The 14,224-nt window shown below is 43.0% G+C and overlaps 1 protein-coding gene across 3 annotated transcripts in view; it reads right to left on the bottom strand.

The window, feature by feature from the left end:
* The window catches only part of PLXNA1 (plexin A1), a 223,188-nt gene that overhangs the window by 168,740 nt on the left and 40,224 nt on the right, over positions 1-14,224 (bottom strand). For all 3 annotated transcript variants that reach the window (XM_083155655.1, XM_083155654.1, XM_083155656.1), the window contains exon 3: positions 12,289-12,471. In XM_083155655.1, coding sequence (XP_083011781.1) covers positions 12,289-12,471 — 183 coding nt within the window. The remainder of the gene's footprint in view (positions 1-12,288; positions 12,472-14,224) is intronic.

Raw genomic sequence — 14,224 nt, 5'->3', positions numbered from 1 at the left:
CATATGTATTAACAGTGTAATATAAGTGCTTAGCGGGGGGAGGTAAAGACCCGCTCGCTGGCCCGTCCCCGTCTGACAGCCAAGGTCACCTTTAATATATGACAACAATGAATTATGGCCATTCGGCAGAAAGGCCACAGCCGGTAGAAATTGAAGACGCTTTAGAAAAACCTGATGTATCCCATCCCAGACATTACTCCTACTACAGGGCAACTGGCTGGCCCCAAGGTAACCCCTCGGCCAGGGGTCAGGCTGCTAAATACGGCAAATGACATCAAGCTTTGGCAGAATACACATTATACACAGGAGGTAGACACAGTGCGACTGTCCCTGTCCCAGCAGCTGCATCATGGGAACACTGCGTTATTGATGTAATATAAAGGCATATTGCAGCAAGGCTGGGGAGTCAGTGACCCGCGCACGCTGATTCATCCACATATAAATCACACGCGTGTTTGCCGGAGCCCACATAACAGTCATTATTACAATTATCCGTTACTTATAAAGCATATTGCACTATACTATTGACAAAAAAACGCATCTGCAGCACATTTTAGGCAAGCAAGAGGGCAAGCATCTCGCCCAACTGTCCCGATTCAAGGTGACGGTTCCATGCATCAGGACCAGAGTTGTGCCCAGGTAACGGGTGACTAAGACTGGCTTACATAATACGATCGACCATGCCCCTTCCTAGAAGGGATGACTATGAACAAAAAGCAACCATTGATTGTTTTGTCATAGATATTAGGGTGTCACAGCGGTGTTGTCTGTTGCTTAGCTCCTCCCTCCTTCTCCGATTGGCCTATCACTGACACGCATCCTCACTGGTGACACCAATCGATAGCACAAACCATTTTGTTTTCCCGCTATTACTAGAAAACATTAATGACCCCATCGGTGGTGAACCATTCCAAGGCCATTCTTACCCCCTTGTGCCTGTTGACCACAGGTTCTACCCTTCTAATCCCTAAAAGCAAGGTAACCTAGCACAGTTGCATAGCAACCGTGCACGAGGCACAAAAACAACACAAACCATTACAATATAAACAGTAAGTTCATTAAACTCAACATTTGCAAAAAAATACATTAATTAGTACATTTCCACGATGAAGACTTTTTCCCCCACTAAGGTGTGTGTTAAGTATGGGATATAATTTTGATGATTACAACTAAAAGTTCCCAGTAGCACGGAGCATATAAGTGAATGAAAAATTGGTCTGGAGAAAAAAAAAATGCTCCAAAATTGCAAAACAACAAGACGACTATGAAAAGCAAAATGATGACCCATTAACGGCCTAAAAGTACAAAACACATTCCAGTGCAGATAAAAGGAATTCAATTAATTTGCAGGGCCTTTGAAATGCTTATATTGCACAAGAGACGGTATAAAACATAAATTAAAAATAAACGTTCCTCCATTACACCTTTTTCCCTCCCATAAATGTAACTTCAAAAAGGTAGAAAAATCACTTCAACGGGTGAACCGCAATTCTAACTGGTTCCAAGAATATTACCTGGGAAATTACAAGAGGGGATTTCCCTATTGTGGTACAAATGAAACACCTGGGGGTAATTCATCAGAGAATCTTATAGCTCAGCTTTCCTCGGTATCTGGATGATAGGTTGAACAAGAAATGCCCCCTAGTGGCCAATTGATCATGAAAATACCCTTCAGTCCTTTAGACAATACATTTGAAATTCAAAAACTGAATAGATCCGAGCATTCATATCCGGAGCTCAACAAAATTGTGTTCCATTGATTTCGCACTTACAGTGCATTCACATTTCTAGTTGTACATAGCCTATATTTTAGGTGCTCCAAATTTGAGATATAGAGGGCCCAGCTCTTAAAATTGCTTCCAAGATGCGGATTCTAAATTTGCCGTTCTTATTCACCATCGGCTTAATAGGCAGATAAATGGCAATTATCTCCCCCCCACAACAAAAATAACTGCACACAATGCAGATCACGCCAGTATTGTTATAATCCGGTCAAAAGATATAAATACACAAAGTTAATTGCACACATACATACATGCACAGAGATGTACATCTGCAACAGATTAATGCAGAAATATCTTAAAACATGAAAAGAGAACGCAGCTGGAATAGGGGGCGGGAGGGGGGTGCGTGTTAGAAATCTGGGAAAAATTGGAGTGAAAGAAAAGTGATGTGTTTAGTATTGAAAACCGGGAAGAAATAATATAAGCGCTAAGAACGTATGGAGAACGCATTGGGATATGGGATGTTCCAATAACGTAATGAAGAGCGGCGGTAGCCATTTTGTCACCTGCCAATTCAGGCTATAAACAACAGCGGGGCGAAAAAAATGTCTCACGCCTAAACGCACGTTTGTTCTCAGCAACACTGGTTACAAAGACAAAATGGTTGTGTCCACATCAACCTTAAAAGACACTGGTTGCACACAGGCCGAGTCGAAAAATGCAAGAGTTTTAAGGGGAGGGAATGTAAAAAAAAAAAAAAAAAAACAGTTCACCGGGCCCAATTTTTACGAGGACACAAAGTGAGATGAAATAGGCCCATAAAGATTCATGACATTTACAGTGCAGTTGTAGAGGCTGCGGTAACAATCTTTAAAAAGGGTTTTGGGAGGCGAGGTAAAGGGGAAGCGGTTGCCGTGCTGTCTAAACCATTGACTAGATCCACATGGTAATAAAATCCCCCCCCCCCCCCCCACCCCACCTCTTCCTTTCCTCATAATCAATTAAACCACGATAAAATCTAAAAGTTCCTAATCACCGTGTGCCGTAAAAGCCCAGCAGACTCCACACAGGAAGAGTTTTGGTTACTCTGGTGCATGCAGCTGAGAGCTATTTCCTCCAAGATCTGATTTGTTATTCAAGACTTTTACTTCATTGCCTTTTAAAGGAACTAAACATTGGGAGAACGGTAATTTGCAATGTAAATGGTACTTGGAAATATCTAGGTGCAACTACAGCTTGGTCGTGAGGCGGTAGGCCGCTGTCTCGCCGTGAATGGATGGATCTTGGTTGGGTAGATGCCAGGAGAATCTTCCATGCCTGATTCTGTAAGGTCTGATGATGGTTTGAGATGGTTTGAGATGGTTTGAGATGGTTTGGCCTATGACCTTTACTTCCTGTTGCAGGAAACCTTAATGTAAGAGAATTATGGCCATACTGGTGATATTGGCTGTCTGAGGCTACATGGGTACGAGAGAAACTACATAATGGGTTACATTGGGGCATATTGGCTGTCTGTTGTGGAAAACAAAATTGTGGGTATACAAATTAGTCACCATCACATATTAACAAATTAACTCAGCTTCTCCAAGTTGTAACCAGCAACCACTGGAGTCATAGCTACATGCCTCACGAATTTTGGCCAAGCACCCAAAATGGCTGCCTCCGCTAAGTGTGAAGGACAGATGCACTGTAAATAAGTCCGTAAACATGAGGAAAATCTGTTTATTCCCTGTTACTAGCTAATAACTATACTTAGAATTAGGGCCTGGTGCCTGGCCATTAGGACTAAGCAAAAAAAAAAGTCCAAAAGAATGTCAGGGGTGCTAAACAAGAGACAGGTTAAGACAGGCGACTTTTTGGCATCAATCCTGGCTATTGCACCCGCTCACGTCCCGGAAAGGACATCAGAGAGCTCTGTTCCTGCCTCTACGTACACACAGTTTCCTAAACCCTCTGTGACGTCGCCTGCAGATTTATCTATAGAGACGAGATGCTTTCAGGAAATCGGTCATCTTCCTTTGGGTTAATTTTGGAACAAAAATAGCACATCCTGGTCCTATTCACACACTACTGCGGTTAGTATTGTGACAGGTCTGAGAGCAGCCATTTTGTCTGACTTGTCCAGAAACATTTTTAAGGCATCGTGGCTCTGGCGTGTTATAAACGGGGTTATTTTAGTCAGTCCATGCGGCAGGTATATCCATGAGAAAATCTGGTCATCTGTCAAGGTAAATCTATAAAATCTGCGGCATAGATTATCACCTTGCTGTCCATTGTAATGAAGGCAAAAGTTCCAAAAGTGTTCTTTGAACTCAAGTCTGCATTTTAAAATGGATACTTTGGGTTAACCTTTAGCGTGGGTGACCATTCTGTTCTATTATTACGTCGTTCTCTTAAATACGGAAAAGAAGGCTGCCATTAGTATTCCAGAAAACACACACCACTTGCTGTTGCAGGGCACGGTCAAGTTCTCGGAAAGAGCTGCTCAGCGGGCTTAAGGAAAATCAATAGAACAAGACTGCAGGGTGTGAGGGTGAGCGGGTCCTGTGTGCCAGTGTCAGAAGGGCGCCCTGTCGAGATGGGCCATGCTCAGCCATACGTAATCTGCACTCTTATCTGACAACGGTCTCTGGGACAGATTCTCTAAGCTTCAAAAGTGATAAAATGGAGAGTGATAAACAGCCATCCAATCAGCTCCTACCTGCCATGTCACAGACTGTTTGAAAAATGTCAGACAGGAGCTGATTGGCTGGCTGTTTATCAATCTCCATTTTATCACTTTTAAAGCTTAGAGAATCTGGCCCTCTGTCTGTATTTATTGAGGTGCGGTTTTAGCTATGTCTTATATTACCCGTCGCCGGTGTAATTATATTAAATGAATGCAGCTCTTAAATGTCAGATTAAAAGAATGAATTTGCAAATGTAAATAAAAAGGTGGGGGGCGATTCTGTTTCCAAAAATACACTCTCTCATAGGAGTAGAAACCTGTAACTTCCGCGGTTATGATAAATGCAGCCATTCTCGGTGTAAAATGAAAAAAAAAAGTAAAACGAGAAGAAAAAAAAAAGGTTGTAGAATACATATTTAGTCAGGGAAAAATGTCCTCTGGGGACCGCTTTATAGACTTCTGTGTACAACAAGTCGCATGTTTCAAGCTTGAGTGCCGAATTAAGAGCTGCCATTTTTTATTTTTAAACAGGAAGCCAGGAGATTACGGTGACACAAGTTTGTGTAGTCGGTAAAAGTGCCTAATAGAAGAAAACGTACACAAATGTGTTATTATACTGCTAGAGCATCATTTCTGTAATAACGAGCGTTAAATGTATAAATGTCAAGCGGCAAAAAAACATAGGATGCTACAGATATAGCGCCACAGTCGAAACACAAGAGGCTTCGACAATAGACAAAACACAACCTGCTGTGCCGCCATTATTTACTGTCCGTCTGTCTTGTATGATCTATAACTGTAAGGGAGTCAGCAGAGACCATTCTAAAGTGATGGTGATTAGATTTTCTCTGACAAAAAGCTGTTGGGCATTTAATACGAGCTACTAATGGATAGAATCAGAGGATTCAATAGACTAGATGGCGGAAATATCTCCTCACTCTGCATTTCTGCCAGCGTCAGGTAACGCTATAAAATGTGTGTTAAGCGCCATTTTCCAACTGTATGCGGAATAAAATGCTCACAGAAGATGCATGATCTTTCTCAAAGATGGCCGACTAGGCCCAAGATGGCCGACTCAACACGATCACCAGGATGTGCCATGCAAAAAATTAGGTGAAGGGTTAAAGACTACAATTAAATTGACATCGTACCAAAAAGCCACAGACTTTCCAGACATGGGAGGGCAATAAATCAATCATTTGTCTGGACTGACGGAGCAATTACGATTAAGTAACTTATTTTGAGGTCAAGTGGTTTATTCTTCCCCTTTTTCCCCCCTTCAACCACAGAATTAAAGTAAATCACCTTTTTTCTGTTGATTGGTCTGAGGACTGACAGCTCTGGAATGACTCTGCAAGCTGACTAAACAAAGCCGCCATTTATAGATTAACGTATGGGTCTGACACACAGACTTGCGCAGGACACACCAAAAGAATGTATACCCATCGTGTGTTAACCAAGGAAATGATGTAAGTGTAAAATTGCAAAGGCTCTCAGCATACCACAGGAGGTCAGGGGGTTCCTGGGAGAGAAACATGTGTTTGTTTTTCTGGGCCCTCACCCCCCCACCCCCACCGCAAAGAGCAGGAAAGCAAATAGACAAAGTCCAACATTCATCATAACTTAATGCAACTCGGTCTCCAGCAGTTCTCTCATGCTCGACGCAAAAATATGTTATAGTGATATGGGGCACTAATGGGTTACTACGGGCACTGGGCGATAAATGGTGGACACAGAAGCAGGCACGTGCTTCCTTATTTCCCCATTGTAACTGCTGTACCCGACGCGTTCCAGACTAAACATCCTTACTCAGATGTGCTCAATAGATCTTACATACGGAATTCAACGTCTGCATACAGAAGACTTGAGAAAATAAATTGTCCTACAGGCCAAAATTCTGTGTCCGCCACCTCCGGGGACTATTAAAGGACCCCGGAGAACTATATAAAATCAGATATTTTTTAAAATAACAAAAAATAATTAAAAACAAAAAACCCAGGAAGAGATTTTGGAGAACAAACATACAAGTGAAAAGGTACCATCCCTTACATGGAGTGGAGGCAGCCATGTTGTCCGCTGCACCAACATTCATGTGTAACCTGTACCTCACACAGCGTGGAGGCAGCCATGTTGTGCCGACAGTGTGAAACCTATCCATTACATACAGTGGAGGTAGCCATGCTGTCCGCCGTGCATGTGGCCTACCAATCCATTAGGCCAGAATGGCATCATCTTGGCGTAAACTGATATTATTTTCTATAGGCTGAACATAACTTCCCCCAACAAGATGGCTGCCGCCACTCTACATTAGTAAAAGTCCCATGGGCTGAAGAATGAGGAGACAGCAAGAGAAATGGAGTTCCAGAAAGAAGATCAGCTGTCCGTTTCCACAGGAAACAAAACGCGCTGGCCCCGCGCCAATGGATTTCCATGTCCCCAGTTAGACACATGACAGATCCCGGTGATTGATTAATGTCCCCACATTAGCTACGATTGCGTGAAGAGACATTTGTTTGCGATATAATGCATGCTTTATACCAGCCCAAGCCCTTAAGTGCTCGTTCTTGGCATTCTGCAAAACATTCAGCCATTCCCGGGGGGACGCTGCATAAAGAGATTACGCAGGCTTGTACACCTACCAACGGGACTCAACCCACAAGAGCTTGCAATCATACCGTCAGGAAAAACAAACCCATTGCGGGTCTGTGGGGTTTGTTGTTCCTGTAAATGGCTTTGGTGCTGTAGATTCATTATACTGTAGTGCAGGCATGTCCAAACGATGGCCCTCCAGCTGTTGTGCAACTACAAGTCCCATCAAGCATTGCAACAGGTTTGCTATTATGTAATGCTAAAACTGTGGCAAGGCATGCTGGGATGTGTAGTTTCACAACAGCTGGAGGGCCACAGTTTGGACATGCCTGTTCTAGTAGGATTTAGAAATATTCCTTCCAGTAACATGAACTTTACCTTCCCTCTAATTCCTCCTGTCCGAAAACAGCATCACCACTGGGTCAGCCTCATTACAGAGCCACCGCCATTTGTTATGTTGCTAATTTACATGAGCAACACGTCGGCGTAATTAACAATGCGAGAGATGTATGGAATTAGGACTGCTGAACATTGGCCCTTATTCAGATCTGATCGCAAATTTGATCTTAGATTAGATCGGATACAAATTTGTTCTTAAAATGGGCAAAACCTATGCACTGCAGGTGGGGCAGATGTAACATGTGAAGAGAGAGTAAAGCCCCATACACAAGGGGGAGATATATTGCTCAGCCATATATTGCTAGCAATATATGGCTGAGCAATATATTGCTCAGTTTCTCCTTTTCATCAGCGACCAGAGATGGTCGCTGATGAAAGGGAACCTCTGCCGGCGGTGCCGCAGAGGTAATCACCTGGTCGCAGGAGCAAGCTCCTGAGACCAGCGATTAGAACGGGGCTGAAAACGGGAGCGCGCATCCGGCGATTTATCACCGGGGCACACTTCCATCACTGGCAATATGGTCGCCTGCGACCATATTTCCAGCGATTTCAATCCCTATCTCCCCCGTGTGTACACAGCTTTACATTTGGGTGGGGTGTGTTGAAAATGAAATTAAATTGCAGTGTAAAAATAATGCAGCCAGTATTTACCCTGCACAGAAACAAAATAACTCACACAAATCTAACTCTCTCTCTCTGCACATGTTACATCTGCCCCACCTGCAGTGCACATGATTTTGCCCATTTTGAGAACAAATTTGTACTGCGATCAGGTCTGAATAAGGGCCTTTAAATGTTGTCCGGTTGGTATTTAATATCACCCAGTGCTAGCATGCACAGGCTCACAATGTAAAGGCATAGGGGGCTACATAACATATTCCAAGATGGAGGAACCAGTAGGATTGCCAAATGCAATAGCCTGACATTTTGCAGGCCCCTGAAAGGCAATATAGCTGCTAGATTTAAAGCGGAAATGAGTTTGATTGGTTTTGCCTTAAAGCAAATATAAAGGTCTATGCCCACACATTGTTCTATTATGGGTCTCAGTCACCTATATGCAGCTTTGTAGACGCCTCCTGGGTTTCCCAGGGAGTGTGCATCAGGATCGAATCGGCATCGGATATAGTAAAAAACGGAATAGAAAGTCAGTCAGAATCGCAGCGTGTGTAACACCACATAACTCTACAGTAACTGTGAGCACATCCGTAGAAGGCGTTACGCTGCACCACAGGCGCGTTACAGGCCCACACCTCCAGGTCAAACACCACCAGCCCCTCCCGCCAAGGGCAAAACTCTGTAAGGAACCATCCAAGCTGAACAGTGTCTAAACACCAATAAATTGACTACAGCAAAGCCAACCTTGACACAATACGAAAGCAATAATACAAAGCGTGCATATAAAGAGGGCTGTAATAATGTCAATACTAGAAGAAAAAGATCCTTAATTATGGATTATGAGCCAAACGGTGCATTGAATCCCGGTAACAAAAGGATTTATTACCGGAGGCCTTGCGATACCAAATAACTCTGGATTCTGCTTATGGAAGAAAATACAAAAACAATAATCAAATCTCTGGGATTCATAATTGAAAGTATCAGTCTCTCCCTTTGTACATTGATCTGCCGCCACCCACTCCTCCCCGCAGCTCACACGCACTAAAGACCTATTACATCTGCTATTTGCCGCTCAATAGCTGGGGAAGGAATTGCTGAAATCTGAGAGCCGTCACTGGTTGTCACTTCAGATCACACATCGATCTCTCCCCTTTCCCCATTCCTCCTGCTATGTACACAAATGATACTGTACATTATAGCTCAACACCATTTATATACAGGTTGAGTATCCCGTATCCAAAATGCTCGGGACCAGGAGAATTTTGGATAACGGATTATTCCGTATTTCGGAATATTTTTATATTTCAATGATGTATTTTGAAGTATCTTGCATGTATGCTGTATAAACACATAATATACACACAAATATATTTTATTACCACATAAAATACAGACAAATATATTTTAATTGTTCAAAAAACAAGGTTTCAAAACGTGAAACAAAATGTGTGTACTATCTTAGCACTGAATTTGAATGCCAAGCAATCATTGTCTTGCACATATATAGTGCCAGTTACATATCATGTCCCCAGTGATGCTGTTACAAATGTCCCCAGTGAGTTTTTAGCAAAAAAATTATTTTTTTTTCACTTTCTGGAATGTCCGTATTTCGGAATAATTCGGATAACAGATACTCGGATACGGGATACTCGACCTGTACTTATAGGCCGGAAACACAGACGTGCCGAATACATAGCGCAGAGACTTTTCGCTCCTTGCGTAATTCTTCTTTAAACCGCCATTTTTATTTGCAGAAGTGTTTTTCCATGTTTCTTCCGTCACCAAATGAATGATCATCAATGCAATAAAGACTAAATGAAATTAAATGCTATTATAACCAATAATCTGGGACGTTCCGCCGCTTTGCCGTTAGGGCTACAGAATTCCGGAGCTTTGCCTAAGCTGATGGAATGACAATAGTATACAAGCCGGAGCGGTGCTAAAGCCAGAACAACAACTAACTAGCAATGTGCACTACAGCTTGCATTCCTAGTGATTCGCTCAGCTGGGGTAAATGCCAGATCTATATTTGAGATTCCGCCTTCCTGGTATGCACAGGCTTCCTGGCGATAAGGAGCGCACATGTGCAGGGGGACGCCATAATCCCACTCCTGGCTCTCGGCAGGACGCCTTAACACGTTCAGCTCAAAGAGAGCGAGGCTGAAACACGCACGGATCTTCTGCAACAATATCACTTCATTAGTGAGCACAGTGGTAAGTACTGCTATTTATATATAGCGCAAAAATATTCTGCAGCACTTCCACAGTCCCTGCTATAGTGGAGCTTACAATCTGAGGGAGCCGATCTATCAACGAGTGGAAAAACGGCACTCCAGCCAATCAGCACCCAACTGTCATTGTTCAAATGCAGGGCATTTGGGAGCTGACTGGCTGGAGCATGATTTATTATATGCAATGAGTTTTATCACATACAAATTTTATCACCGGTCGATAAATGAGCCTCTCTATCGCGTAACTACAAACAGTTCATTTTTTTGCCAGAATCCATTTAACCTAACAGTATGTTTTTAAAAGGTGGGAAAACAGATACGTAAACAAGGGAGAACATACAAACTCCACACAGGCAAAAATAAAACCATTTGTTTTAGTATTTTGTTTTTTAACTACTGCTGTCGACAACACCCCTTAGGCCATCTTGAGGGCTGGATATATATTAAAATTATAAATTCGATAGGCATTAATATTGGTTCAGCGAACAAAATGGCTTCTCTAACATTGTCCAAATAACACTAATTTGCATTCAAACTAAATAAAAAAATATATATAATCTCCAAAGTCATATTTTGTGTGCAAGGAGAACTTTTACCTGCAGCACACGAAGGGCCATTGGTTTTGCAGAGTGCACAAGTTCAATATATGGCCAAGCCCTTATCTGTGTGGGGTTTGCATGTACTCTCCACATATGCAAGGGCTGCCTCCGGGTGCTCTGGTTTCCTTCCACACTCCAAAAACATACTAGTGGGTTAATTGGTTAACAAAAGTGTCCGATAATAAGCTCCACTGGGACAAGAAAAGACTAATACTGTACATTATCCATGAAGTTCTCCGTAACATGTGTGCACTATAGAAATAACAGCTAATGCAGAAAAAACGATCACTACCTCAAAAGAAATTATTTTTTTTTTTTTCGGTTCCTTTTTATTCTAAATCACATGACTTGGCTGTTCTGTTCTAGTTCTCAAACAATGAGGCCGCAAAATGCTCTTCTCTGGGTTTTTGGTTCAAATGACCAATCCAGCACCATTACCCAAAACCACATGACCGTATCAACATGGAGTGCACAAGCAGCCACTTGTGTGTAAATACCTATCGCTATGTACTATTCTATTTCCACAACATTAACTGCACAAAACACAATGAACATGACAAAAAAACTTTTTCAAAACACAACAGGATTTTGCTGATGAGAGCAAAATGGTGGGTGGGGGTAAATTCAGGATTTCAGTACATTTTCTCCCCCTACTTATCAGTATGAGAGGAATGTATTGTTCTCGTGAGCCTACACCTGTCACAGTAAGAATGAGATGTGACAGTCGGAGGAGTCACCCGCCGTTCCACCGTTACATCCCAGATCTGATTAGCGGGAAAGCTGCGCATCGCTCACCTTAACATTCAACTTTTTTTTTCTTAAATCTGAATACTAAAAAGCTACTTTACACGCTCTAGATGTTTCACTGCAAGGTTTAACCCCTTAATGGGCAGAGTTTCAGTTTTTTCCACTTTACTTAAAAAAAAAAACTAAAAACAAAAACGTTTTTTTATAGTGAAATACGCAACTGCGATATGTGCGATGGTCCTGGGAATTCTGTGTACAGAACAAGTGATTTACCTCATATACCAAATATGCTCCATCCACAGGGATAACCACAATTATTATGCCGATCTAGCTAACCAGTACGCCTGAGAATGCGGTTCTATAAGATCTATGGTAACATCTAAGGCAGAAGGCACAAAATCCATGCCCAAGCTGGTACCTGGAGTACCGTTAGCACCCGGCGGCACACATTGGCTAGGCCCACAATGAAATTAAAAAAAACACATTAATAGCCATATGTTTAGGCAACGGCATACACATATTGCATTCAATATTTGCAAACACCTGAAACAACCTCAAACTAGTATTTGCATACAAAGTGCTACAAAACATGCAAATATGGGTTTACCATGCAAATGCTCAGTGCGATTGTACGCGGCGACCAATCGCTCCATTACAAGGAACTAGACATCAATAAATCAACACATAACATACAGTCACTGGTTGGTAATGCCTACCTTCTTCAATCTGCCACTGCGGGTGCCAGCAAACACCACTGTGTGCCCTCGATAATCGTAGGCCGCGACCGATGTCATGCCATCCTCCTTATCCACGAAAAGAGGCGTTCCTTCAATGGTGACCGTCCCTCCGAGGGGCTGATTAAAATCCTGACCACAGAAGTGATCATCGATCTGCAGGGGCTGGAAGGGAACAAAGAACATACAATGAGAACGAGGAAATCGCCACAATATTTTATATTGCACGTTTGTTGCCTGTGTGCAGAGGAGCCGGCCATTAGCCTGCGCTCGTGATATGGTACCGGATCAATTTACTAGTAGTCATAAAACGTATCGGGAAGAAAGAAAGGGAAATAATGGGATTGTGACGCCGCATTCAGTGAATATTTCCTGTCACATTTTATGCCAGGAGCAAAGATGGCCGCCCTCACGTGAGTGTATGAAGGTGTCAAAAGTTCACAAACAAAAGAAAATATATATATTTTAGCACCCACATAAATATTTTCCAGGCTGCACTTCAAAAATGACAGGAGACGATTGGTTGGTATATTATATTTCTATTCGGTTTGAAACATCTCCCAGATTACTATCAGTTATTTATAGAGAGCACACATTCTGCAGCGCTGTACAGAGATGTTTGGCCATTCACATCAGTCCCTGAGCCAGTGGAGCTTACACTCTATGGGCCTGATTCTGGTTCACTTGCAAAAGCAAACGCCTTCTTTATTGGACAAAACCATGCTGCACTGTAGGTGGGGCAGATGTAACATGTGCAGAGAGAATTAGATTTGGGTGGGGTTTTACTTCAAACTGAGATCTACATTGCAGTGTAAAAGTAAAGCATCCAGTATTTACTCTGCACAGAAACAAACACCCCCAAATCTAACTCTCTGCACATGTTACATCTGCCCCCCTGCAGTGCACATGGTTTTGTCCAATAAAGAATGAGTTTGCTTTTTGCGAGTGAACCAGAATAATGTCCTATATTCCACCAACACATGTACTGTACATGTATGCCCATTCACAGCAGGGTTAATTTTAATGGGGGTCAGTGATTCTACCAGTATATATTTGGAGTGTGGGAGGAAATCGGAGTACCCAGAGAAAACCCACGCAAGCAAGGAAACAACATACAAACTTCACACAGTTCGGCCCATAGCAGGATTTGAACCTCGTTGAGGCAGCAATGCTAACCGTTATATCGTCTGTGCTGCCCAAATTATGCCTAAATCATTATTGTAAACGGGATCTGGTCCGGTCCAGTCAGACTACAGACCATCACCAGGACCCCAACGTAGGTGACCATGCCAGTACCGGTATCCTGACTGTGGGCATCTCGAGAGGGAGGGTTAGGCTGCAGAAGAGGGGAAGGTTTTGGGTTGGGCTGCAGGAAGGAAGGGTTAGGCATTAAGGGGGTACGAGTAGGGTTAGGCATTAAGGGGGTACGAGTAGGGTTAGGCATTAAGGGGGTACGAGTAGGGTTAGGCATTAAGGGGGTACGAGTAGGGTTAGGCATTAAGGGGGTACGAGTAGGGTTCGGCTGCAGGTTTTGAGGGTAAGAGGGTAGAGGGAAGGTTTAAGCATACTTACCTAAAATGTGCCAGGATCCTGGCAAAGCAGAACGGCCTCATTACGGACAGACAATTCTGGGTACTTGTTTCCTAGCACGGCCACACCGGTTCTAATCTTGTGCATCGCAGGATAAAAAAATCGGTCGGTCGCATCGCATGCGTGCTAAAAAATCGTATGCGATGGACCCGACGCGATGCCCCCGATTTCCCATAGGGAACAATGTTAAATGCCTCAATTTAGCAGGGAACAATGTTAAATGGTCCATAAACCCCCCAAAACACCCCTGAACCTAAAAATGTCCCCCCAAAAGTACTATACGCCACCCCGCCATCAACGTGAACCCGAAGCGTGGTGAGCGCAGCGA

This window comes from Crinia signifera, chromosome 8 (assembly GCF_055691185.1).
Source record: "Crinia signifera chromosome 8, ASM5569118v1, whole genome shotgun sequence".
Lineage (NCBI taxonomy): Eukaryota > Metazoa > Chordata > Amphibia > Anura > Myobatrachidae > Crinia > Crinia signifera.
This window is presented reverse-complemented; position numbering and strand designations above follow the sequence as displayed.